Source organism: Fusarium odoratissimum, assembly GCF_000260195.1.
Source record: "Fusarium odoratissimum NRRL 54006 unplaced genomic scaffold supercont1.68, whole genome shotgun sequence".
Taxonomy (NCBI): Eukaryota; Fungi; Ascomycota; class Sordariomycetes; order Hypocreales; family Nectriaceae; genus Fusarium; species Fusarium odoratissimum.
In genome coordinates, this window is record NW_022158790.1 from 1 (window position 1) to 22784 (window position 22784).

Genomic DNA, 22784 nt, shown 5'->3' on the forward strand with positions numbered 1-22784 from the left:
CGTAGATTTTAGCACTAGAGACTCTAGCTCAGCACGTCCTGTGCCCCAATAGGGGACTTTACGGGCCTCACGGCCCCCGGACGAAAAATATACATACATACATACATACATCATCATGCAGCTCGAGCCGCACTTGACGCAATTATTTATTAACAATAAAGTGAGAATTCCATCAAACCGTTTTACCGGGAACAGACTGACAGTTAAAAGTATGTCGATTGTCACAGTTCGAAACAGTAAATACTTCCCAGTCTTCCATTGTACTTACAATAACTAACCAGCCAACAAGCGTCACCGTACATAATCCGGCTACGGGGGAGCTAATCAGCGATCGTATCCCTGTCGCTGGCAACGAAGACGTGGACGAAGCAGTTGCTTGCGCCAATGAGGCATTCAAGCCAAACTCGCCCTGGCGGCAATTGACACACACCGAGAGAAGGGAAATCCTGCTCAAATTCGCTGATCTACTTGAGGCCAATCAAGAGCGCCTTGCTTACCTCACTCGATTGACCCTTGGAGCTCCATACCTTCCATTTGGCAAGTCTGAGATTGGAACAGCTATCGGTTGTTTTCGCTGTAAGCTGTTCCGCGTTTCCTAGATGTATCACGGTATCAATAGGCTGATAACATAGATTACGCTGGGTGGGTGGACAAGCATGCTGGTCAGAGCTTCCCAGCAGATGATGGATTTTACAAGATAGTGCGAAACGAGCCGCTTGGAGTCGTAGCAGGGTGAAGCATAGTTCTCTACAGATGACCGGCGGGACGTAAGCTAACATGTCGCTAGCATTATCCCATGGAATGGCCCATTGGCGTCTGTTGGCCTCAAAGCAGCCCCAGCACTTGCAACTGGCAACGTCTTCATCCTGAAGCCCAGCGAAAAGACGCCTTTCATGGCCGCAGAGCTTGGAAAGCTTGTGCTTGAGGCCGGCTTCCCTCCTGGCGTTTTCCAGGTTTTGACAGGTGATGGTTCGACAGGTGCAGCTCTCGCTTCGCATATGCGCGTTGCAAAGGTAAGCTTCACAGGAAGTATCCCCACAGGAAAGATCGTGCAGGTTCTGGCAGCCCAAAGCAACTTGAAGCGGGTGACGCTGGAGCTCGGAGGAAAGAGTCCTGCTGTGGTCTTTGACGATGCGAATCTCGAGAACGCAGTCAAATGGTGAGAACATTTGATCTGTGGCAGCAGCAGGCCCAGCTAACGAAGAAACTAGGGCTGTCAACGCACTCGTCACCAACTCTGGTCAGATCTGCTTCGCAGCGACCAGAGTCTTTGTGCAATCCAAGATTTACGACAAATTCGTAGCAGCTTACGTGGAGCGTCTCAAGGCAAAGAAGGAGGTTCTCGGTGACCCGGAGGCGCCCGGTACCGAGATAGGACCTGTCGTGGACAAAGCCCAGTACGATCGCATCATGGGTATTATATCTTCTGCCAAGAAAAACAACGACGGAAAAGTGTTGACCGGGGGGCAACGAGTGGGTGAAAAGGCGAGTGACGTCGTTGTAGGAAGAATTGAACTGGGACCTGAGCTGACCGAAACAGGGATACTTTATCGAACCCACCGTTTTTGCCGAGACAGACAAGACATCCTTCATCTACAAGGAAGAGATCTTTGGACCAGTCGCTGTTATCAACAAGTTCGACACGGAGGAGGAAATCCTCGAGTTAGCCAACGACAGCAAGTACGGACTCATGGCCGGGGTCTTCACTCAGGATATCAGCCGGGCGCTTCGTTTGAGCTCGCTGATTGACTCTGGAGTTGTGGGCATCAACTGCATCAGCACCATCTCGTTTTCGTGTCCTTTTGGTGGTACCAAGGAAAGTGGACTTGGTCGAGAGAATGGAGAGCACGCGTTGAGAGCATATACAGAGCCAAAGACAATTCTGATCAACATGGCATATTAGAGTGCGATGGGGCCAGCAGTAACCTCGAACTGTAGACTTAGCGCGCCATTGATGAGAGAAAAAGTCTACAACGCGTCAGAGGGAGGGAAAAGCTTAGATCGACTAAGGGTCTTGGCTGCATTGGTTGTAGTGTGCACCTATCCTAAATCGGTTTAGACTTTACTAGTCGATTTTGTATCGACTGACATTACTCATGCCAATCTAATCTCACAACCATGCTTCACTCCTCTTCTCTTGTTCCCTCACTACAGTCTTGATCCCAGCAAACCGTACCACAACGCAACAATACAAGGCATCGCGACCCAGACTCCGGCTGGATCTAACCGGTGACTCTTCGTGGAAGTTTACCCCGCACCCCGTACCCCACGGGGATCTCCGTGCTCCCACCTCGGTAGCTCCCTCAGTCAAATCCAGGATCCGTGTCTCGATCCGGGCCCGGAAACTGCAGTTTTATTTGCTTTACTTGCCGTACCCCTGCCTTACTGCCTGTCTGTACTATTACATGTGAGACGATTATGAGTGAATTACAGCCAGACACCGCAGCAAGGCCCTCTTCCTCACGGAAGCGTTCGAGGGCTGTGTCCGATCTTACCAAGGAACAGATCCAACACAAGCGCAATGTGGATCGTAAGGCCCAGCGGGCTTTCCGTCAGCGGAATAAAGACTGTATCAATAACCTTGAGCAGCAATTCTCACAGCTTCAAGGGATATGTGCTGCATTGCGCGAAAGTTGCAGCCAGAAAGACATGCAGATCAACAACATGCGCCAGGAGCACAGATCCTTACAAGAATGCCTGCGTCATGTCTCTAAGCTCATCACTGCAGCTTTGAACCAAATAGAGAGTGACCATGACCAAGGCCAGGAACAAGGCCAATCGCAGGCTCAGGCTAGTAAGCACATACCAGTCCATCTACAGCGTGTCTAGCTAACTTTGGCAGCGGAAAGCGATGCCGGCCAAGCGAGCGGCGGTGAATTTCATGCACAAACGCCTCAACCACCACAAGAGAATGAGATGGACACAGAATCTGCAACTCATCAGGACGCCTCACCTCTGCGCCAAGATCCTGAAGATGTTATACTACCAGACCCAGAGGAGCATTTTGACAATGATGTCGTATCTTGTCAAACCCCACCAGCTTGCAGCGATAATGTCGCTCTCTTACGAGATCAACCTCATACTACATCGGATGTCATACGTAATGACGATACAACCTGTCACATCTCTCCATCTGCCAATTTAGGGCTCTTGTCACCCGCTGGGAGCTACCAACACGCCACCACAGGCTCCAATATTGCGTACTGCGCCTCGCATGTAAGCTTAACTGAGTCTCACATGATAGATCAAGCGGCAGCAGGTCAATGCTTAGCATCTGGCGATATGACGGCCGGCCTCGAACATTATGCCCCGTCCAACGGTGTATACACTATCCTACCTTCACATGGACCATCGACATGCCCGTTGGACCTGATACTTCTAGAGTTCCTTAAATCTCGCAAAGAACTGATATCCAACAACATGGATCCTGAGTCAGTTATTGGCCCCCGAAAACCGTCGACGCGGGCCATGGTCAACATCGAACAAGTCGATACGGTGCATCCTCTAAGTGGCATCATGTCCCGCGTCCTATCGACGTTCCCTTCTGTAGCTTTGGCAGAGAAATTAGGTTTCTTCTATCTCATGTGCCACACGATGAAGGTAGGGATAGATTGTCTTTACCATATAACAAGACTAATTATCATAGTGGCAAATACATCCCACCAAACAGCACTACACCGATATGCCTTCATGGCTAAGACCAACCGTTACACAAATAGCCGTGCCGCATGCCGCCTGGATCGATAACATACCATGGTCAGTATACATCCCATCATGGTCATGACGAGTGAATCTCAAGCTGACCCTCCAGGCCTGGTGTTCGTGATATCCTCATAGATAACCAAGCAGAGTACCCGTTCCAGCTATTTTCAGACTACTACTCCCAGAATGTTAGTGTGAATTGGAATTTTGACGGACTGGATGCGATATCAGACCTGGACGGGGAGGGGGCCCTGCATTCAATATTCGAAAAGCACATTCGGGATCTCAAAAACTGGACGGTTTCTCAAGGGTTCAAGGATCGGTTTCCATTGATGGTTACAGCTATCTATTCACGCCAATGAGTTAATATAACAACGTAGATGCAACTGTAATGCCAAGTCCAAGATCAAATGATGTGATTGACTAGTTATGTCTCAATGAATCTGGCGTGAAAACATACATCGCGTGATCGCGTTCTCAAGAAAGCTTGGGGAGCGCCATTTAGATCACAGCAGCTTCACGATGTGTACATCGCAACGATACAAGATGTAAAAGAAATCTATGAATCTAAGACCTTATGATTCTAGGGTGAACCCAGTACCCCTGCATCTACTGAATATTCCCAACACTCAAACCTGCTTCTCCACTTGGCGGCAGTCTCCCGAGACATCTTCCTTGCTATTTGGCTGCAGAGTGTCTGTAGGAGAAGGCTTCTGGCCTGGGATGAATCCTTCTTCCGAAAAGACATAATCGAGCTCCTCCAGAGTCTTTCCACTCGTCTGTATACAGTTAGTGATGGAGTGATAAGATCAAAACATTCCCTGGACTTACCTCTGGTAGGAAAAAGAAAGTGAATGGGATGTTGAGAAGAATCATGACGCAGAACAGGAGATAGAACTTCCAACCTGCAGTGTCGATGGCATACGGTGTAACGAGAGCAATGACCTATTATGACATCAGTATGGAGTACGGAAAGAACTTGAAAGATGTAAACTCACAAAAGTCCACAACCACTCTGAAAACGCGGCAACAGAAGAACCAACGTGTCGCAAGTCGAGGGGAGTAATCTCTGGGGCATATAACCAAGGAATAGCGTTCCAAGACATGCCGAAAGAAATCTCGTAGATGAAGAGAAATGCAAGAGCCATCGCAGACGTTGAAGACGTATTGACCGCGATTCCAGCCGTAAAGACAGCCATAGCAGTCAAAAGGCAAACAGAACCTAGCATAAGCATGGGCCGACGTCCGACCCTGTCGAGCAAGAACATGGGAGGGAATGTGGCAAGCCAAAAGGCGATCTGGATGCATCCGGCGACAAGACTGCTTGTATCCTTTGACAAACCAACGTTGGTCTCGAGAACGATCGTTACGTAGAAAGCAATCACGTTGATTCCCGTGAACTGTTGCCAAAATTGGATCATGAAGCAGAGAACGAGTCTGCGTGTCTTCTTGATAGGTGTCTTGTCGTTGATGAGGTCCTTGATCGAGAGCTTGGTGGTCTGATGCTCAAGCCTCAAAGCTGATTCGATCTCTTGTGTGACCGAGTGTATGACAGGGTCATCTTCCTGGCAGTCGTATAACCGAGCAAGGACACTGATTGCTTCGTCGCGGAACTCATGCGAATAGAGCCATCTAGTTGATACAAGTTAGCGAGGGTGTGTATAGTATGAGAGAGCACTTGTGAATACTAACCTCGGAGTTTCCGGGAGAAAGGGGAGAGTCGCAACGGTAACGAGGGCAAAAACATTCTGGAAAGCAATTGGAAATCTCCAAACAACCTCTCCAGTCAGATGCTTAATAGTTCCGTAGTCCAGCCAATAAGCTACAACAGTACCGAACTGAGAAATGGGGTCAGCTACAGTCGTACAAGCATACAGGAATCTGCTTACAATGACAATGGAAAGCTGCACCGCAACGGCTCGTCCACGATGCTTTGCACGCGAACATTCCGAAACATAAACTGGTACGATACTCGTGTTCATGCCTGATCATGTTAGTGAAGAGGCATTGAATTGCCAGCCATTCAGACTCACCATTACCAACACCGGAAATCAGTCTTCCCACGATGAGTTGGGCTGCTCCGTAGGTTGCGGATTGGATGATGCCACCAGCAATCATAATGACACATCCCCAGATGATGATCTTCCGTCGACCCCATTTGTTCCCAACCAGAGATGCCACGATACACCCTGCCAAACACCCAATGTTGTATAACGCGACAATCAGACCGAGGAAACTGGGGCTAGGATTGCCAATCGCATCGAGGAAGCTTGGCTGCGTGACAAGACCGCCAAGAACACCCTGTAGCTCGGTAAGTACTTGATAGATTGTAGGAGAACGATCTCGAGAACTTGCCTGGTCGTATCCAAAAAGCAGGTACGCACTTCCAGCACTGAAGGTGATAGCACCTTGTAGGTACTTTCCCCGTAAGTTGCTCAACATCTCGACTCAGAGACCGTAGCGTGACTGTGAACAAGAGATGTTGTGTTTGCAAGCTGTCGAAATTCTCAAACAGACCTGACCTTTTGGTGTGATATTTTCAGGAAGTTAGCTCAATAATATCCGTAAGGAGTAGGTAGAAAGATATACCCAATGCATTCACCCGAGCTTGACCCTGGCAAACCCCAGAACCCCGGATCCCAGGACCCCGGAATCTCCAATCCCCAGGTTATGGTTGCTGACCTTAAACGCGACTCCACTCAGCCGATACGTATCCCCATTAATTGAACCCCAATGGCAGCGTGACTGACTCATGTCAACTTAGTGCCTGTTAGTGTACACGAGGTAATGACTATGGCAACCCCGCACAGGAATCCCAAGGTTAGGCATCGAGAGATCTCGGGAACCAATTCCGTGGAGATACCTCTATCTCCCCTGCAACAGTTGCACTAGCCTCAACTGGAGCAATGCTTACCAGTCACAATTGGCATGCGAGGGGAATTGCAACGGAGGCCAGGATTGTTACCATGGACTGACTCATTTTACTGGTCCCACTACGCGTCTGTTTGCAGTTGCAATGGTGACCCGTGATATGTCAAGCCCCAATGCGATTTTTGTTATCATCACTGCACAGCTAGCACCATAAATGAGATGCAAATTACTTTGAAAATAATTTAGTTTAAGGAAAACCTGAATTTATTACCCCGGAGTTTTACTTTCGTCATCATGGGCTCTCAAGAAACTGGCAGTATGCTTGCCGCGCAGTATAACAAGGCAAGCTTCAATAGGCATCTGTCCTACTCAATCGTTAATTAATGAAACTCATAGGTTACCAACGCTGTCGAAGTCAATAAAATAGACATTCCCAAGTATGGAAACAATGAGATCCTCATCAAGACAAGGAGTGCTACCCTGTGCCATTCAGACCTAGTATGTTATTCAGGCAATCCATGGATGCTTTGGCTCACAATTTTAGATGCTTTTCTGGGGGCACACAGGCGAAGAGCCTCTGACTGACAGAACCACTATCGGTCATGAGAACACTGGTTATGTCGTCGGCATCGGAAAGGATGTCAAAGGTTTCAAGATAGGCGATCTTGTCGGTTGCCTTGGATGCAGTTATGCATGCTGTATGTCGATTGCCCTTAAAGTGGGACTTAATTAACAGGAACAGATGACTGCGAGGGTTGCCAGGTTCACAACCTATTCTGTCAAGAGGGAACAGGACGAATGCACGGTTTCACGTGTCCGGGCCACTTTGCAGAGTATTCAGTCTCTGATGCCCGCAATGCCATGGTACTGCCTGAAGGTATGGACCCTGATACTTCGGCACCTTTATTTTGCGCGGGTGTTACGGGTAAGACTACAAGACGTTTGCGACACACGCTTTGATGCTAATGGGGTTCTAGCCTACCATGCTGTAAAGGGATGTGAGCTTGTCGAAGGACAGTGGATCGCCATCATTGGCTGCGGAGGTCTTGGGCATCTTGGTATGTTCCAGTCATATGGTCCTGACATTGCCTGCGCTTATAACCAATAGCTGTTCAATACGCCAAAGCGATGAAGCTCAAAGTCGTCGGCATTGATATCAGCAAATCTCAACTAGATGATGCAAAGAGCTTGGGTGCCGACTTCGTCATCAACACGATGGAAGAGCCCGACTACGAGGCCAAGATTAAGAAGGTCACCAACGGTGGCTGTCACGCCGCAGCAGTATTTAGCGCCTCCAACGTGGCTTATGAAAGCGCCCCCAAGACATTGCGGTGAGTAAGATCTGAGTTACTACAACCAGGCTTCGACTTACTAATCACTTGCGGTAGGATAAACGGTCTTATGATGGTAGCTGGAATCCCCAAGAAGCCATTAACTATCAGTGCTCTTGACATCCTCCTTGGTAAATACCGCGTTGCTGGTCGTAGCAGTGGAATACCAAAGAACATGCCAGAGGCAATCGAGTTCAGCTACAAACACGGCATCAAAGCTCATATCACATCTTTCAAGGATTTGAATGATATCAACAAGGTCATTGATCTACTCAAGTCTGGAAAAGCAGCAGGAAGATTTGGAATACTGTTTGATTAGATAACGAGGCGGATTAAATACACCTTGTCATGTCGAAGCGGGCCTCAGACTATGAGATTGGCGTACTTGTGACATTCCATAAACCTTACCTGTATCGAACCTTAGTGTGTGATGGAAGTTTGCTTGACCTATGTTCCCAAATTCACACTATCCTTATATACCTCTGGAGCATATAACCTTTACTACTTCGTTCTATCTCGGGTTCTACTAGGCAGTCCGAGCCGTGAAAGGCATCACAGGCGCCAAGAGTCTGTGAGCAATTTTTTTACAAACTCTAAACCACGTACCTCTGATTTCGTGGCATTCGACGGAATCCGCGGCGTACTTAACTGCCCCATATCTTTTAGACATATACCTAAGTGGTCCTTATAAATTCTAAGGAAATTTTACTTCCAAGGATTACTAGTTAAAGATATTTACTTAAGAAGTTTTATCTTTATAACTACTTTAATAGTTAAAATAAATCAAGGCCTATATAAGTAATAGACTAGGCAGTCTTATAAAGATGTATATCATAGTTACAGAGAATTCCAGCTTCTTATTTTCCTTATATTGATTAGAATTGTATGTCTTTTTAAGCAGATAGAATACTCTCTATCTTATATCAATACTGGTGGCGAACTATAAATACATCTATAGGATCTAGGAAAGCCTAGATTTAGCAATAATATAGGGTCAGGTTAGGTGATTAAATATAGATTTGATAATAATTTAATATGACTTCTTCTTATAAAAGTCGTTCTATCACCATCTCATCAAGTTTAGGAGCTGTCAGTCTTCTCTTCTCCATGATCCAAACCCATTATCATTCCTGTCGCGATTTCCATGTCTGTTTGAGTATCCGATACCAATGTCAGGAAATTGGGCGTTTATGGCCTTCTCAGATGGCAGATCAAACTCTCCAGCAACTATCAGCTTCTCCAGAATAGCTTAGAGGCCTTGAATATGTTCTTTCGGGAAGAAGGAGTACGTAGGCACGTGACATGATAGTTTGGTTATCTGGCCCATGCCCAGTTTCTCTAGACTGTCTAAGTACTGACCGAGGCCGACCACAGCCAAGCTATGCAGCAGCTCATCAGATCGTCCGCTGCTCTGGATCTCGCACGTTTCTTTAAAGAGCATCTCCCTTGTATCTGTCATGTCCGAAGACTAAGATAACTTCAAGCCCTGAAAATTGATGAAGCCCATGTCGCGGAGCGTGATTTGACTATCCTCCCAGATCAAACCGGAAGCCATGGCGATCGACTGGGTCAAGGTTCCCCAGCTAACGAGCTTACTTGCCGCCGCGAACTCCTCTGGTATGAAGTAAAATCACGATTTCCTTTGAGCTTATACTGACTGAGGCTCGTTAAGGCTACGGACTTTGCTCCAACAGGGTAGCCGTACACAATGCTTCACTCTTGTCGGATCGAGATACAGTCAAGAGACAGTGGTTTCGCGCTTGGGATTTGGACGTAAATACGGGCCTTTTGTAGTGACTGGCTTTGGCTTAGGACTTCTCGGTGGTGCTCTTTCGAGTACTCAATTTCCTCCCATCAATCATGCTATTCGTCCTTACCAACGTTTAACAGGCAGCAACAACTCCGGCTCCTCCCTCAACATTTATGGAGCAGTTTCAATGGGTCTAGTAGTCATTTATATTGTCTTCGTTATCTTTCAAATCAAGAACAGGTTTCTAGTTGCCCACTCAGATCTCGTTAATCAAAAGAAGTTCGACAATGGCTCCCAGGTTGGAGACGATGTCCAGGATATAGTAGCTGCGTGGAGAGGCGCTGCTTTCCAAAGAACTCTACTTTCAACGTTTGCGACTTTACTAGGCTTAGTCGCTGCTTATAGGGGGTTAGGAAATTGAAAACGAGACGAAGGGTGGCGTAGCAGTAGATGTAAATATTCGTTGTCGTTGAATAGTGGAATGAACACTTCATGTCAGTGACTCATTTAACAGGCTCGACAAGCTTGACAAGCTATACCTTACGTGAACCCGCATAGGGCGCAGAAACATTACAAGGCAGTCCGACAGCGGAGAGTGCTACCCCAAATATGGCATTTGAGACAGGAACCCGTCCAATGACAGACGACCGCATAATCATTCCGCCGACAACATCCTAGTGGTTATAAATAACCTCACTATGACTGGTCCGGCGCATCACAATTACCCTCATTGTCCTGTCACATCTTATTTTAGCAAATACAATTAAAATTTCAAAAATGTATGCTGAAGAACAACGAGCGGCCTCACTCCGAGATGCCGAGAAGAAGGCCATCGATCTATTCAACGAGATTGAGAAAAGCCTTATCCGCCCTGGCATCAGCGAGAAAGAGTTGAACAACCAAATCCATGCTCTCGGCGCTGAACGTCACGGCGTGAGGACTCATTGGCATAAAAGAGTGATTCGCAGTGGACCCAATACATTGAGACCATTCGAAGAAAACCCACCCGACAGAATAATTCAAGAAGATGACATCCTGATCGTTGACCTTGGGCCCGTCTTTGAAGAGTGGGAGGCGGACTTTGGCCGCACCTTTGTTTTGGGAAACGACCCCAATAAGATCAAGCTGCGCGACGCTCTCGAGCCAATCTGGATCGACGTCAAAGCCAAGTACTGGGAAAATCCAGACATGACGGGAGAAGAACTCTATAATATTGCCAAAGAGGCTGCTGAGAAGGAGGGATTTGAGTTTGGTGCACCGATTGCGGGACATATTGTCGGGTCTTTTCCGCATGAACGCATTCCCAAAGACAAGATCACCCTTTACATTGCTCAAGGGAGCAACAACTCTATGAATACAGTTGGGAAGGATGGGAATAAGAGGCATTGGATTCTTGAGATCCATTTGCATAATAAGGAGCTTGGATTTGGTGGGTTTTACGAGCAATTGTTAACAGCTTAAGGCCTAGTTTTATAGCCAGTTCTATTTACCTTAAAACACTTCTTATAAGCTGGATATGTTATTTGCAGTTAAGACCTCTGGCTCAGAGTTTGTCTTTCTATATAGACTTTGGAGGCTATAGGAAAGCTTGTTAATAGAATAGACTAGTAATACTCCGCATGTTACAGCTCTAACGCAAACCGCAGCAAGAGTAATAAGACTTTAATAAAATTACATAGGATTAACAGTAAGTGGGTTTTTCTATGTATTGAATGTTAAGGGATGCTCTGCCAGCATGAGCCAAAAGTTAGTATCAAAGTCCTGTAAATTACCCGTACCCCATAGGTCCCAGGATGCAGAACCAAGCTCGGGGCCATCCTGAGCCGTCGCATCAGGTGCTTGTACATTCAAACGCCTTTGGTCAAGTCTGGATCTGGATATGTTATCCAGAATATTCTTAATGGTCTGTGTAGCTCCAGCCAATAATGCATAATTGGCATCCTCTTTATAGACCAAAGTCCCATATTCAATTTCAGCGACCAACACGCCGAGGTCTCGGAGAATCTTGGGAGCAGCAGCTAATTCATGCTCCAAAGAGTACTGATTCTGGAGCAAGGATAAACAAATGACACCTGCTGCTGCTAAACCGTAGTATACCACCTGTTGGAATCGTTAGCGTTGACTGTGAAGGTCAACTAGCTAGGCGTTGTCTTACTTTCCAGGTGAGAGATGTGCCAGAGTGAATGAGATGATCCTTGAATAGGACAGCTTCGACTACGAGGCTGAGTATTTCTTGTGCAATGTTGCGGAGTTGAGTACCGGGTTCCGAGACTCGACGGACCAGCGCGAGATGCTGGAGAAATAGCACGTGAAGGTAGTTGAGCTTAATACCGAGCATGAGATCTAATTCGGCAGCTGATCGGCCACAAGTCTTCATGGGCATGTCAAGCCGAAAATGTTTTGGTAATGATGACCATTGTAGTTCTGCGGTGTTTTGGATGCGGCTAGAGATGTCAGCTGGATTGATACATCAAAGGATATGGCTAACCTTGCTTTCTCAACTCTGTTATCAAATCGCTCTTCACCAAACAGCTCGACTATGATCTCCTCCTTGAGAATCGCACATAGGGCTGCCCAGCGCGTATCGGCAAACAAATCGAGCTGGGAATCAGCCGCCCAATCGCAGGAGTAGTAAGCATCGAGGCTGAGCTGTCGGAAATGACAGAATTTTCTAGATATCCGTGGGGGTCTCCCAAGAAAGATGGAGACGTTCTTATCTGCAGAATAAGAGCATGCAAATGCAGCTTGACGTAGGCTTCTGAGGAACGGCGGTATAGGTACACTGCTCTCGAGCTGCTGGTGATAGCCAAGAGCGAAGAGGGAGCTTGAAAGATCTCCCAGCCTCCTCCAAGACTCATAACCTATGACAGCGGTCAGAAAGGCGTTTGTATAATAGTTTTGGTAACAGCTTGCTTTGGTCTCCATCGATAAGAGAATGAAGGATAAAGTTTTCATATTGCAACACCAGCTGTAGGTCATTGAGACAATCCATAGAGAGACATATATCGAGACATCTATCAGCAAAGTGCATGGTCAATCGGCGTATGTGGCGTCGCTGGGCTTCTACTGGAAAAGGTCCTGTAGGTTGACGATACCCCATGGTTGCCCTTGAAATGGCAATAAGGGCCAAACATATACTCTCCCACCGCGCATTTAAGTGATCAAACTGGGCACTATACTCTTCAAGAATGGTATGTGAAGTCGTCAGCAGAGGCTGACGGGAGTTGTAGAACAGGCATCTTGAGATGTCCTTGGTGTCTGTGACTCCCTCTCCTTGTCTAAGTAAGACACGACCAATAGTCTCAAGGCATATCTGTGTAAACATGCCACCCAAGACAAGATTAGCTCCGGTTTGAAGCCATGACTTGGCCAAGTCGAGACAATCTGGAATGTCTACATATCGACAAAGCTGGTCAATGAGTTGAGCGCCATGTGCTATATGGGCCTCATTTACTGTGCTATTAGGTGATGAGAATGATTGTGGTCCGAAATCATCATGTTCAACCGTCATTTCTTGCTCAAGCCCAACAGGCAAATGACTGAAGAGCGCACTATGACTAGAAGATCCAAGATATCCGGCGTTCGGGTAGAGATGATGCTTGGGCAGCATACCCCCCGAAGCTGAATCGGCGATTCCAGCCCCAGTTGGACCACCTGAAACTTGTGGTGCTCTGTGAAAAATCAGTGCTCGGATCATCTCGCAGTAGGGCAGGTATGGGTTTACTCAGAGGAAGGGATAGGACTCTCCGAAACGTATACCGAGCCCACTGGAGCCTGAACTGGGGTTTGGACCGGAGATTGTGCAGGGGTAGAGGCAAACCCCGATCGCGCCGGCCCCTTGACTTTCTGAAAAGGCCTGGAGCGATAGATGCAGTCACTGGCCCGGTTTTTGGCCCGACATCTAGAACATACGGGCTGCTCATGGTCGCAGGCCAGTTTCGAAGTCCGACAAGGGTTGCAAGCGGGTTTTCTCCGTTCTCTCGGCATCGAAATGACACGTGGTGGGTGATTATCGAGCCTGCGGTGTTATGTTATGGAGGACAATCCAGGCATCGGAGAGAAGTATCACCCCTCGGCATTTCATTTTCGGAGAAACGACCGGATCGATGTTCTGTGGTGGGTCCGGAGAAACGTACCCCGCAATGCCATCGGACTCCGACTGTTTCGGGCAATGTCACCCTATACCTGTCACTTGTCTTCTCTCCGACCCCATTCTATTGTTTATACGAGTCTTGGAAGAATTAAACGTGGTTGTACCACGTTGGCCAAACTTCCAGCATGCACTCGTTCTCAGAGAGCGGTAGGATGATGAGTAACAGGACCCAAATATTCGCTTTCCATGTTGAAGGTCGTCAGAGTCAAATTGAGACTGACCTAGTTCATCAAAGAGAAAAGAGTTTATTTTTTCCTCCAGCAGTACTAAGTAGCAGCTAGATCTTCCCATTGACACGCATTTGTTGCTTGTCTAGATACTGTGCCAGTGGCCCCTCAGGTGCATCCTCTCGACCCATCAGCACTTCTACCATCCTCAGGCCCTTGCCATCATGTAAAGCCTTACTACCCAGCGCGTCCTCAAGTTCACCCCAGTTCTTCGCAGAGCGAGTGAATGTATCCTCAGGAGCTCCGAAGAAACGGGGCGCCTCCAGGTAACGCCATGATGGCACATCATTATATCCCTGCGTCAGTCCATGAATGCACCTCTCAATAGTGTAGCCATCGTTGTTGATAAGGAATACCACAACATTGAGATCATGTCGGATCATGGTCGACAGCTCTTGAGCAGTCATTTGAAAACTACCATCGCCCATAAGTAGAACAGTGCGTGCATTGTCAATGCCGGACCACTGATTGGTACCCATCAACTCTTTCTGGGCGAGTGCAGCGCCTTGGGCAGCAGGGAGCATGTATCCTATAGAGAGCCAGGTTATGGGACCGAAGTACTTGGAGTGAGATGGCAAGTGAATGTGTCGAGCTCCGTAAGCAGCTGTGCCGGTCTCCGCCATCAAAATGTCTCCTGGTCGAAGAAAGTTCCCCAGTAAGCGCCACACATTCTTCTGGTCAATGACTCCATCCGAGGGAAGATCAGAAAAGGACAAGAGGCTGTCCCTGTGAAGATCAGGGTAAGGATCATACTTGTGTATCTTGGTAAGATCTAGGTCTTGCAAGAGACGAGCTAGGAGCGGTTTGACTGGGCAATTTCGAATCGTCTCGTTTCCTAGCCTGACCTCCATGTCCATAAATAAGACCGTGACTTGCGGATCGGGAATGCTTGAGAACAAGAATGTGTTAGTGGAGGTGAAATGAGGTCCAAAGCAAAGAATTAGGTCTGCCTGCTTGATGAAATCGCGAGACGTAGAAGCTTCAAAGCTTCCTTTGTTGACGCCATGGAAGTTTGCCAAGCCTTCATCAACCAGAGACTTGGAGTATCCTGTAGCCCATGTTGGCCAGCCTGTAGCTCTGACTATTTCTTGCACTTCGTTAACAACTCTCATTGGCCGCACTTCACCATCAACAATGATGAGAGGTTGCTTTGCAGAATAAATCTTGTGCAGGATCTTGGCTACCGCAACTGATGTCGATGCGTTGGCTTGGTCGGTTGGCAATGTCAGTGTGTGACTGAGGCCAGCTGCTGATACCGGGGCATCGACAAGGTCAACGGGGACCTCGATGTAAACCGGTCGACTGTGTAGGAGACATTTTTGAAGGACTGAGTCGATCTGGTCGGGGATAGTTCTGACGTCTAGTAGCCTGGCTTGGGCAACAGTGACATGGCGATGGATTTCCGCAAAACGCCCATATTCTCCATCACCAAATGTGTGATGGACAAGCAATCTCGACTCTTGGGTGGCTCTGGAAGGAATGCCCACAATGTGAACCACAGCCGCCCTTTCGGCATATGCCCCAGCAATAGCGTTAACAGCTGAGAGTTCTCCGACGCCAAAGGTGGTCACAAGAGAGCCGATACCTTTGACGCGAGCATAGCCATCGGCTGCATAACCAGCATTCAGTTCGTTGGCATTGCCTACCCACGTCAGGCCAGCAGGCTCAATATAATCAAGGAGGGTAAGATTAAAATCGCCAGGCACTCCGTGGACTGACGTTACGTCCAATTGACGCAGCCGCCTGAATAGATATTCGGCGACGTTGACGGAGGATGTTTTCATATTTGGGAACCAATTGGGCGAAAACTGTAGGTGTAGTAGATGTCGCTGCCGGTGCTCAAGTCAAATTGTATTATGGTAATGCTGGCTTGTTATATGAAACAAAACAAAAGCCGAAGAGCGGAGTACGATATGCGTTATGGCTGAGAGCTTATATCACCACACAGAACTTAGTGAGTGGTTTCGCCGAAGGCGTAGATGACACTCCGACGTCTGGTTGACTCCGACTCGGCTCAAGTGCGCCCTACGGACCTCAAGCCCATCCGCTTTCAAACTGACGAGTCAAACAAGGGCCCCGTATGTCAGGGCTATTTGGATATTCTTAGAGGAGTGCAGCATCTGGAAACAGGGTTTCGGCATTGGTAATATGCACTACGCACCGTGTTGTACAAAGCATTTGCTGTAAAAATGGCCAAAAGCTAAATATAAACAGTGAGCAAAGCACATATATCTATTAATTTGTGTTCTTCACCTTTATGTTAGGGCTAAAGCCTCTTTTAACGTCATAACCCTATGGCAGTAGCCCCTCAACCTCATCACAGCTGTGCCAGTCACCACAGCGTCTCTTTTGAGATACAGGCAAAACATCGGCACAAAGCCGTATCAATCAGGTTGGCCAAGGGTAATCACGATATGATCATTGGTTAATAGTAATTTTGCATCTCATCTCCATCTCGCCCACTTTCTACCATCTCCCCGCGTTTTCTTGTCATTGTAGAAATCGTTATAGGTGAACGAATCTTTATGATTATTCTATCTAATACCCTGGATTGGTAGCAATGAAATACAAAGCCTCGGTGTTAAATCTGTACTAGTCACTCCTCAAGGACAACATCCGCCCATTCACTTTCTTGGGTCCCGAACATAATATCGCTCATCCGGTTTCTGAGCAGCGCAACGTGAGGTCTCTTGCCCAAACCGATATTGATGATTCTTCCGTCGATGTTGATCTCGGCGACTTCCTGGATCCAATATGCCGTACCCACTGAGAAAATGCTGAGGAGTCTATCTTCGTGAGCGGCCTCTTCTACTTCAATCATGGTGATCTTTCTTTCCAGGACCTCACATCGTAATCCATCTTCTGCATCCTCGCTGTCGAACATGGCTTGGGAAAGCTCAATAATACTTCGTCGTGTATTACCAGCGAGGATCAGGTTATTCTCATCCAGAGGGGAGGTAACCATCTGTAGTGATCCAGACGTTGTTTTCCAGATGATGAAAATATTGGCTGCCCCAGCCTCAGTGATCTGACGGTCCGGTCCATATAACCAAAGAACCTGGTCAAACCCCCTAGCCTTGGCCTGAATGTGCTCGACCAGAGCTGCAGCGTAGTTTCCGCCAACCTTTGCTGCCCCAGTACCTCCCGGCCACGCCCTAACGACTGACTCACTGCTTGCCAACAAGCGTGTTCCTTGAAGCCCAGTCGTCTTTGGGGATGGCCAATAGATCATAAATATGTACAACTGGACTTCTTCCGGTGCTTTAAAGCCTAAACTTGGGCCCGATCCGATCAAAGTTGGTCGAATGTAAAGAGCAGCTCCAGGCTTATCCTTTGGCAGCCATTTCGGCGATTCAAGCGCACAAAGCCTATGAATGAGCTTGAGCAGTTCCTTTGGGTCGAAGCTTGGGAGCGCGATACGTGATGCAGAGTTGCGCAAACGCTCACAGTTGTACAAAGGGCGAAAGAGGCGGAGGTGACCATCATATCCGCGAAAGACCTTCATGCCTTCAAAGCATTGCGCAGCGTATTGCAATGCGCTGGCAGTGGGCATTAACGAGACTGGGCCATAAGGAACCACTCTAGGGGCTTCCCAGCCTTGTTGAGCCGTCCAGGAAACAACAATCATACGATCAGTACCATCCTTCAGAGCTGCAACCTCGGGAGAGTCGGGGTTAGGAACAGGTTTTGAGGTTGGCGCATGAGTAAGCTCGAGCTTGGAGGCGTCCAACTGAGCGCCAAGGTGTCCGGTTGTCATGATGAAGAAAGCGAAGAATTCTTCCAGGTATGTTGGTGTTACGAATTGGGTAGCATAATAGTCGAGGCTATTCTATGGATGGTATTTTATGTTGCTGCCACGTCGGACTATGAAGATGTCGGAGAAAGACGTGGGGCGTTCGGAGTAAGGAGTGGGTTAAGCATAGAGCATAAGAGGTGGGGCGTAGGGCGTGAAAGAAACGCATAGCAAGGCAATACTAGACCCGAATAAAAGCGGTATAAGCCTAACGGCTTTACTATTTACTTCTATTCATTATTGCTCTTATATCAGAAGGGCATATATATCCAACTGTTTCATAGTAATACTACAGTCCCACTGTTGATTCGGCTGCTCAGCCTTATTTCTCCAACAGGCCCGCAAGATATCCCGAACTGTGCCACAGTTTCCTATCATGCCAGTTCCTTCAGATAGCACACCGTTTAATAACGCTTCGAAGAACGGCTGCTGGTCTTGATCTGCTAAGCAGCCAGCAACGCATATAGGCCAGCTCAGTTGCCGAGGAGAGACCATTTGGGATGCCACTTTGATCTCGAGAATCACTCGACTGACGCCTCTCCTCACTACAGTCGATGAGATGTTCTTTAAGACTTCAGTGCTCAAGGCAGCGAGCTGAGCTAATGCCGCTGCAGCAAATATGCGAGTAACACAATCTTGATCGGGTCGCTGCTCCGATTTCGTGTGACTGAATGCTTGACTTGTTAGAACATTGGATTGCAATCCTCGAGATTCCATTGAGGCCATAGGAGTTGTGTCCATGACGTTCTCTAGTTCATCTTCAATCCGTTGTCTTTCTGTCTGGAATTCCTCAACGTCAAGACTGCCTCCGTCGAGAGAAGCAGACTTCCACTGGCTTAAAACTGCGAGGTCCCCTATGGATTTCATGACTGAGTTGTGGCAGCCCATTATGTGTGCGAGCTGAAATGTGCAATTAGGTCCCAGCCACTCAGTATATGGAAGCTTTGGTCTCTCCCGCGTGGCTACACAGGCTAGCAAATCCATCCAGAGCAGGACCGGGAGATGGAAGGCCATAGCTGCAGTAGCTTTGCCTTCAAAGAGAGGGGACGGAAGCTGGTCTACTGATTGCGGAAGCGGAGGCTGATTATGCATCATGACTGCGATTGAGGACATGGCGGTTAAATGCGGTTGCCAGTCTGTTGCACTTCCTCTGAGGACCTGTTGTCTTTCAGCACTCGTTCCGGTCGCTTTCACGCGTATTTACCTCGAAGCTAATGAGAGCGATACCACAGGTGATGATCTCAACCAGAGTCTCATTTTCGGGCCGCAGCTCATTGATGTTGATGGACGATAGAAAGTCCTGTAGCTGCCTGACCGCTTTGGTATGGAACTCAAGTTCAAGGTGATGGTTGTTTGTCTCGCCTAGCAGTGATCGCTGGTGCAACGCCGCGAGACCCATGGATGCTCGATAGAGAGGCCCATTCTTGCTGAGAAGCCAAAGAAGCCAGCCTCGAGACAACCTTGCTTTGTCAAAAAAAGGGTATTGGTAGGGAAAGACATGGTCTAGATAATGCATCAGAAGACTGGCTTCGTCGTAGTGAAGGGGCTCGGCGAACGACTGTCCTAAAAGGACCCGGTTTTGCAAGGATCGAGGAGTTAATACTGGCGACGGGGTGGCTCTTGGATCGCCATATGCTGATGAGTTGAGTAAGAATCCATTACGGTGATAACCAAATACTTACTTTGAGAAGCGTTACTGAGTTGTATGTCCTCTCTAGCAACAGTTAATAGGCTCCGTCCTTGACTTACGTCCCGATTGTGATCTCTAAGTTGACGTGCCTGAAGACTTTTTTTCTGTCTAAAGTTCTTCTTTACAGCCAGCTTGATGCGCTGCTTCTCCTGCCTTTCGTTTGGACCTCCGTCCAACCACAATGGCATTGGTCCATATCCATGGCACTGGATCTCCCTGCTGGTACATTGGAGACAAGCCGTTGGTGCTCCGTCGCATTTGACGTGCCTGATTTTGCATGTCCAACAGCATGCGGCTTTCCCCGGCCCCGTCATTGTTGGCCGCCGGGGTTAAATGAGCAGGGAACTCCCCTCCGCTGCCTGTGCAATTGATCTAGCTTCCGAACATGAAAGAGTTCATCTAATCTTCAACTTCGGAAGAACTAATTGACTGATTGTTTGATTGATTTTGGCTGAAAGGGAGGAATATCCCCCGCAGTCGCAAAGGGGGTCATGGGCCATTCTCGATTGCCGCTCGCCCCGCGAAATTCGCAACGACCTTCCGTTTGAGGCTTAGTGGCTCCGAAGATGAAATTCGCAGCCAATCATTCTTTTAATAGGCCGTGGTTTTCCGAAGGGAATGTCGAAGCGCAATAAATGCTTTCTCGGAGGTCGAGACAAGTGCAAAGTCAATCTCGGAAACTATGTTCGGGCGCCATGGAACGAACAGCAACAGATTGGAACACAGCAGCTGCATGCATATAAGTGATGCATTTCGTTTGAATTATTAGTGTTTCTCAAAGATCTCGATTCTTCATCACCATCTGGCTGCCTCTTACTTCTTGTGCATCTCCTTCGCCCAAAATGACCAGCAAACCAACGCTTCAACTGCTCGAGGCCAGCATCAGCGACCTCAAACAGTTGCTGGATGATCGAGTCATCACAAGTGTTGAGCTTGTTGCTCTTTACCTGCATCGCATTGGCAAATATGACTGTCGCGGTCCCTGTCTGAACTCAATTACTTTGATAAACCCAGAGGTCTTCGCCGAAGCTCAAGCCTCAGATGATTACCGTGCCTCCGGGAAACCGGCACGACCTCTAGAGGGTATTCCTTTTACTGTCAAAGACAGCTACAAGGTCAGAGGCATGACAGTCGCAGCTGCATCTCCTGCGTTTGCAAAGCTCGAAGCTACCTCCGACGCTGCCATCGTTGAGCTGCTTCGCAACGCAGGGGCAGTCGTGCTTGGTAAGACCAATATGCCCCCAATGGCTGATGGCGGCTGTCAGCGCGGCTTGTACGGACGGTCAGAGAGCCCATATAATCAGAAGTATATGCCCACTGCTTATGCGTCTGGTTCCTCCTATGGCTGCGGTGTATCTACTGCCGCAAGTCTGGCTGCCTTTGGCTTCGCCGGAGAGTCCGTCACTTCAGGTCGATCGCCAGCATCCAACAATGCCCTGGTCGCCTATGCCCCCTCCCGCAGTGTTATTCCTCCCCGAGGATTATGGCCTTTGTACCCAACTTGCGACCAGGTCGTTCCTCACACGAGGACTATGGGGGACCTGTTTCATGTTCTAAACGTTGTCGTTGCGGATGATGATGCTGCCGGCGACGCTGACTTTTGGCGCTCACAACCATATGTATCACTCCCCAGGGTTAGTGAGATTCGACCGGCTGACTATCTTGCGTTGGCCAATCCAGACGCCCTTCGAAACAAGCGACTGGCTGTCCCTCGATGTTTCATTGGAGTTGAAGGTGCCAAGCCAGTGAACGCATGCTCTGCAGGCGTCCGGGCGCTATGGGAGAGAGCGCGCGCAGACATTGAGAAGCTAGGCGCCACCGTCATTGAGACTGATTTCCCGCTCTTTGAGAACTACACCAAACAGGACTTTCCCGGCCAGAGCATGAATGTTCCCAATTTACCAGAGGAATGGCCAGCGCTCGAGCGGTGCGAGATGATTGCCTTGAGTTGGAACAGCTTCCTCCGCGGCAATGGTGATAAGGATATACCCAACTTCACATCTGGCGTCGAGCTTGACAAGATTCACCCTCACATTGCCCCAATGGATGACCCATCTCAGCACACCGAGTCCCAAAATCAGGTCCGCTACGAGGACATGGTTGCTGCAGTAAAGAACTGGGGAGACAAGAGCCTCGCTGACCTGCCTAGATGTCGGGAGGCGCTCCAGGCCTTGGAGGCCATGCGGAAGAAGGATTTGGAGGACTGGATGGTCGAGAACAAGTATGATGCTGTGGTGTTTCCGACTAATGGCGATGTTGCGTTGGCTGATTCGGATGAAAACTACGAGTCGATGATGTCTGCACTACGTGATGGAGTCAAGTATGCAAATGGTGGCCGATCACTGAAGCATCTTGGGGTTCCCTGTATAACCGTGCCCATGGGGAATCTTGTTGAGGAGAAGATGCCTGTCGGACTCTCTTTCTGCGGCAGAGCATATGACGACTCTAACCTACTGAGCTATGCCTTTGCCTATGAGGAAGCCACGAAGCGTCGGGAGATTCCGCCATTGGCGCCGTCACTGCCTTCGGACGAGATTACAGTCATCGCCTCCAGTCCTTCGTCTCCCCCTATCGCAACACCAACCCTCAAGATAGCATCGATTACGGCTGTCAGTGAGGATACCTCTGACTCAGATGTTCGCGTGGTCAAGGTAACAGGAACTTGCGACTTGGGAAGCTCACCTGTGGCTTCACTTGGCTTGGAAGTCTTTGCCAATGGTGAGCCAACATCCCCTGTAAGTTGGACGGGAAACAACTGGGTGTGGACGGCTCGCCTCACTCGACCTAAGCGGGGCGACAAGTACCCGGCGCTGGCGAAGGTCCCTAGAGATCAGTTTCTTATTGTGTTTGTTGCAAAGGCAAACAATGGACGCTCTGTGGGTTCTTTTACCTTGCTTGACTAAGTGAGTAGCATCAACAGTTCTCTATCGGCGCCATGGTATGCAATTAAACATACTTCAGTTACTGTTGATTTTCGAGCATTTAATGTATCATACGTCATGTCACCTTACCTCATCCTTTTGCAATGTTGATATAAATGGTAATGAACCTTTTATGATACAAACATAGAGAAAATAGTAATCGTACTTCCACCAATCCATCATATCTGTAATAAACCGAAATGTCAGACCATTTGCGGGTTCTTCCGAGCCCATCTCGATACTACATCGGACGACTTCATAGACATGTGTTTCATATGCCCGCAGACGTTCTTCTTCTTCTCGAGTGTGAACCAGAAGTGCCTTTCCGTGGACCAGGTTGGTGCGA

General features: G+C 48.3%; 10 protein-coding genes across 10 annotated transcripts; 5 read left to right on the top strand and 5 right to left on the bottom strand.

Moving 5' to 3' along the window:
* Positions 1 to 893: 893 nt before the first annotated feature.
* FOIG_16175 (uncharacterized protein) lies at positions 894 to 1903 on the top strand (the record flags this gene model as incomplete). Its single annotated transcript, XM_031217607.1, has 3 exons — positions 894 to 1159; positions 1212 to 1494; positions 1541 to 1903. 3 exons carry the CDS (start codon positions 894 to 896, stop codon positions 1901 to 1903), a joined length of 912 nt encoding a protein of 303 aa, XP_031052640.1.
* A 223-nt stretch (positions 1904 to 2126) lies between these two features.
* On the top strand, positions 2127 to 4089 carry FOIG_16176 (uncharacterized protein). Its single transcript, XM_031217608.1, has 4 exons — positions 2127 to 2794; positions 2843 to 3600; positions 3647 to 3756; positions 3812 to 4089. Exons 1-4 carry the CDS (start codon positions 2419 to 2421, stop codon positions 4062 to 4064), a joined length of 1497 nt encoding a protein of 498 aa, XP_031052641.1. The 5' UTR covers positions 2127 to 2418; the 3' UTR covers positions 4065 to 4089.
* A 242-nt stretch (positions 4090 to 4331) lies between these two features.
* On the bottom strand, positions 4332 to 6144 carry FOIG_16177 (uncharacterized protein; the record flags this gene model as incomplete). The annotated part of the gene is made up of 6 exons (XM_031217609.1): positions 4332 to 4481; positions 4534 to 4647; positions 4701 to 5334; positions 5395 to 5540; positions 5592 to 5686; positions 5736 to 6144. The coding sequence occupies 6 exons, from the start codon at positions 6142 to 6144 to the stop codon at positions 4332 to 4334; spliced, it is 1548 nt and encodes a 515-aa protein (XP_031052642.1).
* Positions 6145 to 6867: 723 nt separating this feature from the next.
* FOIG_16178 (uncharacterized protein) lies at positions 6868 to 8223 on the top strand (the record flags this gene model as incomplete). The annotated part of the gene is made up of 7 exons (XM_031217610.1): positions 6868 to 6948; positions 6970 to 7071; positions 7118 to 7271; positions 7316 to 7498; positions 7551 to 7631; positions 7682 to 7904; positions 7962 to 8223. 7 exons carry the CDS (start codon positions 6868 to 6870, stop codon positions 8221 to 8223), a joined length of 1086 nt encoding a protein of 361 aa, XP_031052643.1.
* A 2154-nt stretch (positions 8224 to 10377) lies between these two features.
* FOIG_16179 (uncharacterized protein) lies at positions 10378 to 11315 on the top strand. Its single transcript, XM_031217611.1, has one exon. It carries the CDS (start codon positions 10432 to 10434, stop codon positions 11113 to 11115), a length of 684 nt encoding a protein of 227 aa, XP_031052644.1. The 5' UTR covers positions 10378 to 10431; the 3' UTR covers positions 11116 to 11315.
* Positions 11316 to 11345: 30 nt separating this feature from the next.
* FOIG_16180 (uncharacterized protein) lies at positions 11346 to 13667 on the bottom strand. Its single transcript, XM_031217612.1, has 4 exons — positions 12568 to 13667; positions 12143 to 12515; positions 11810 to 12098; positions 11346 to 11754 (listed from the first exon to the last, which is right to left on the bottom strand). Exons 1-4 carry the CDS (start codon positions 13349 to 13351, stop codon positions 11356 to 11358), a joined length of 1845 nt encoding a protein of 614 aa, XP_031052645.1. The 5' UTR covers positions 13352 to 13667; the 3' UTR covers positions 11346 to 11355.
* A 417-nt stretch (positions 13668 to 14084) lies between these two features.
* On the bottom strand, positions 14085 to 15818 carry FOIG_16181 (pyruvate decarboxylase; the record flags this gene model as incomplete). Its single annotated transcript, XM_031217613.1, has 1 exon — positions 14085 to 15818. The coding sequence occupies one exon, from the start codon at positions 15816 to 15818 to the stop codon at positions 14085 to 14087; it is 1734 nt and encodes a 577-aa protein (XP_031052646.1).
* Positions 15819 to 16630: 812 nt separating this feature from the next.
* Positions 16631 to 17886, bottom strand: FOIG_16182 (uncharacterized protein; the record flags this gene model as incomplete). Its single annotated transcript, XM_031217614.1, has 1 exon — positions 16631 to 17886. Exon 1 carries the CDS (start codon positions 17789 to 17791, stop codon positions 16631 to 16633), a length of 1161 nt encoding a protein of 386 aa, XP_031052647.1. The 5' UTR covers positions 17792 to 17886.
* Positions 17887 to 18024: 138 nt separating this feature from the next.
* FOIG_16183 (uncharacterized protein) lies at positions 18025 to 19520 on the bottom strand. The gene is made up of 2 exons (XM_031217615.1): positions 19032 to 19520; positions 18025 to 18985 (listed from the first exon to the last, which is right to left on the bottom strand). Exons 1-2 carry the CDS (start codon positions 19341 to 19343, stop codon positions 18074 to 18076), a joined length of 1224 nt encoding a protein of 407 aa, XP_031052648.1. The 5' UTR covers positions 19344 to 19520; the 3' UTR covers positions 18025 to 18073.
* A 640-nt stretch (positions 19521 to 20160) lies between these two features.
* FOIG_16184 (uncharacterized protein) lies at positions 20161 to 22521 on the top strand. Its single transcript, XM_031217616.1, has one exon. It carries the CDS (start codon positions 20360 to 20362, stop codon positions 22418 to 22420), a length of 2061 nt encoding a protein of 686 aa, XP_031052649.1. The 5' UTR covers positions 20161 to 20359; the 3' UTR covers positions 22421 to 22521.
* The last annotated feature ends 263 nt before the right edge of the window (positions 22522 to 22784 follow it).

Coding starts and splice junctions, on each gene's coding strand:
- FOIG_16176 (XM_031217608.1), top strand. CDS start 2,419: ATGAGTGAATTACAGCCAGACACCGCAGCAAGGCCCTCTTCCTCACGG. Junction 2,795..2,842: donor CCAATCGCAGGCTCAGGCTA/GTAAGCACATAC, acceptor TAACTTTGGCAG/CGGAAAGCGATGCCGGCCAA. Junction 3,757..3,811: donor TGGATCGATAACATACCATG/GTCAGTATACAT, acceptor CTGACCCTCCAG/GCCTGGTGTTCGTGATATCC.
- FOIG_16179 (XM_031217611.1), top strand. CDS start 10,432: ATGTATGCTGAAGAACAACGAGCGGCCTCACTCCGAGATGCCGAGAAG.
- FOIG_16180 (XM_031217612.1), bottom strand. CDS start 13,351: ATGATCCGAGCACTGATTTTTCACAGAGCACCACAAGTTTCAGGTGGT. Junction 12,516..12,567: donor TCTTATCGATGGAGACCAAA/GCAAGCTGTTAC, acceptor CCGCTGTCATAG/GTTATGAGTCTTGGAGGAGG. Junction 12,099..12,142: donor AACAGAGTTGAGAAAGCAAG/GTTAGCCATATC, acceptor TGACATCTCTAG/CCGCATCCAAAACACCGCAG.
- FOIG_16183 (XM_031217615.1), bottom strand. CDS start 19,343: ATGCATTATCTAGACCATGTCTTTCCCTACCAATACCCTTTTTTTGAC. Junction 18,986..19,031: donor TCGCTCTCATTAGCTTCGAG/GTAAATACGCGT, acceptor GAAAGACAACAG/GTCCTCAGAGGAAGTGCAAC.
- FOIG_16184 (XM_031217616.1), top strand. CDS start 20,360: ATGACCAGCAAACCAACGCTTCAACTGCTCGAGGCCAGCATCAGCGAC.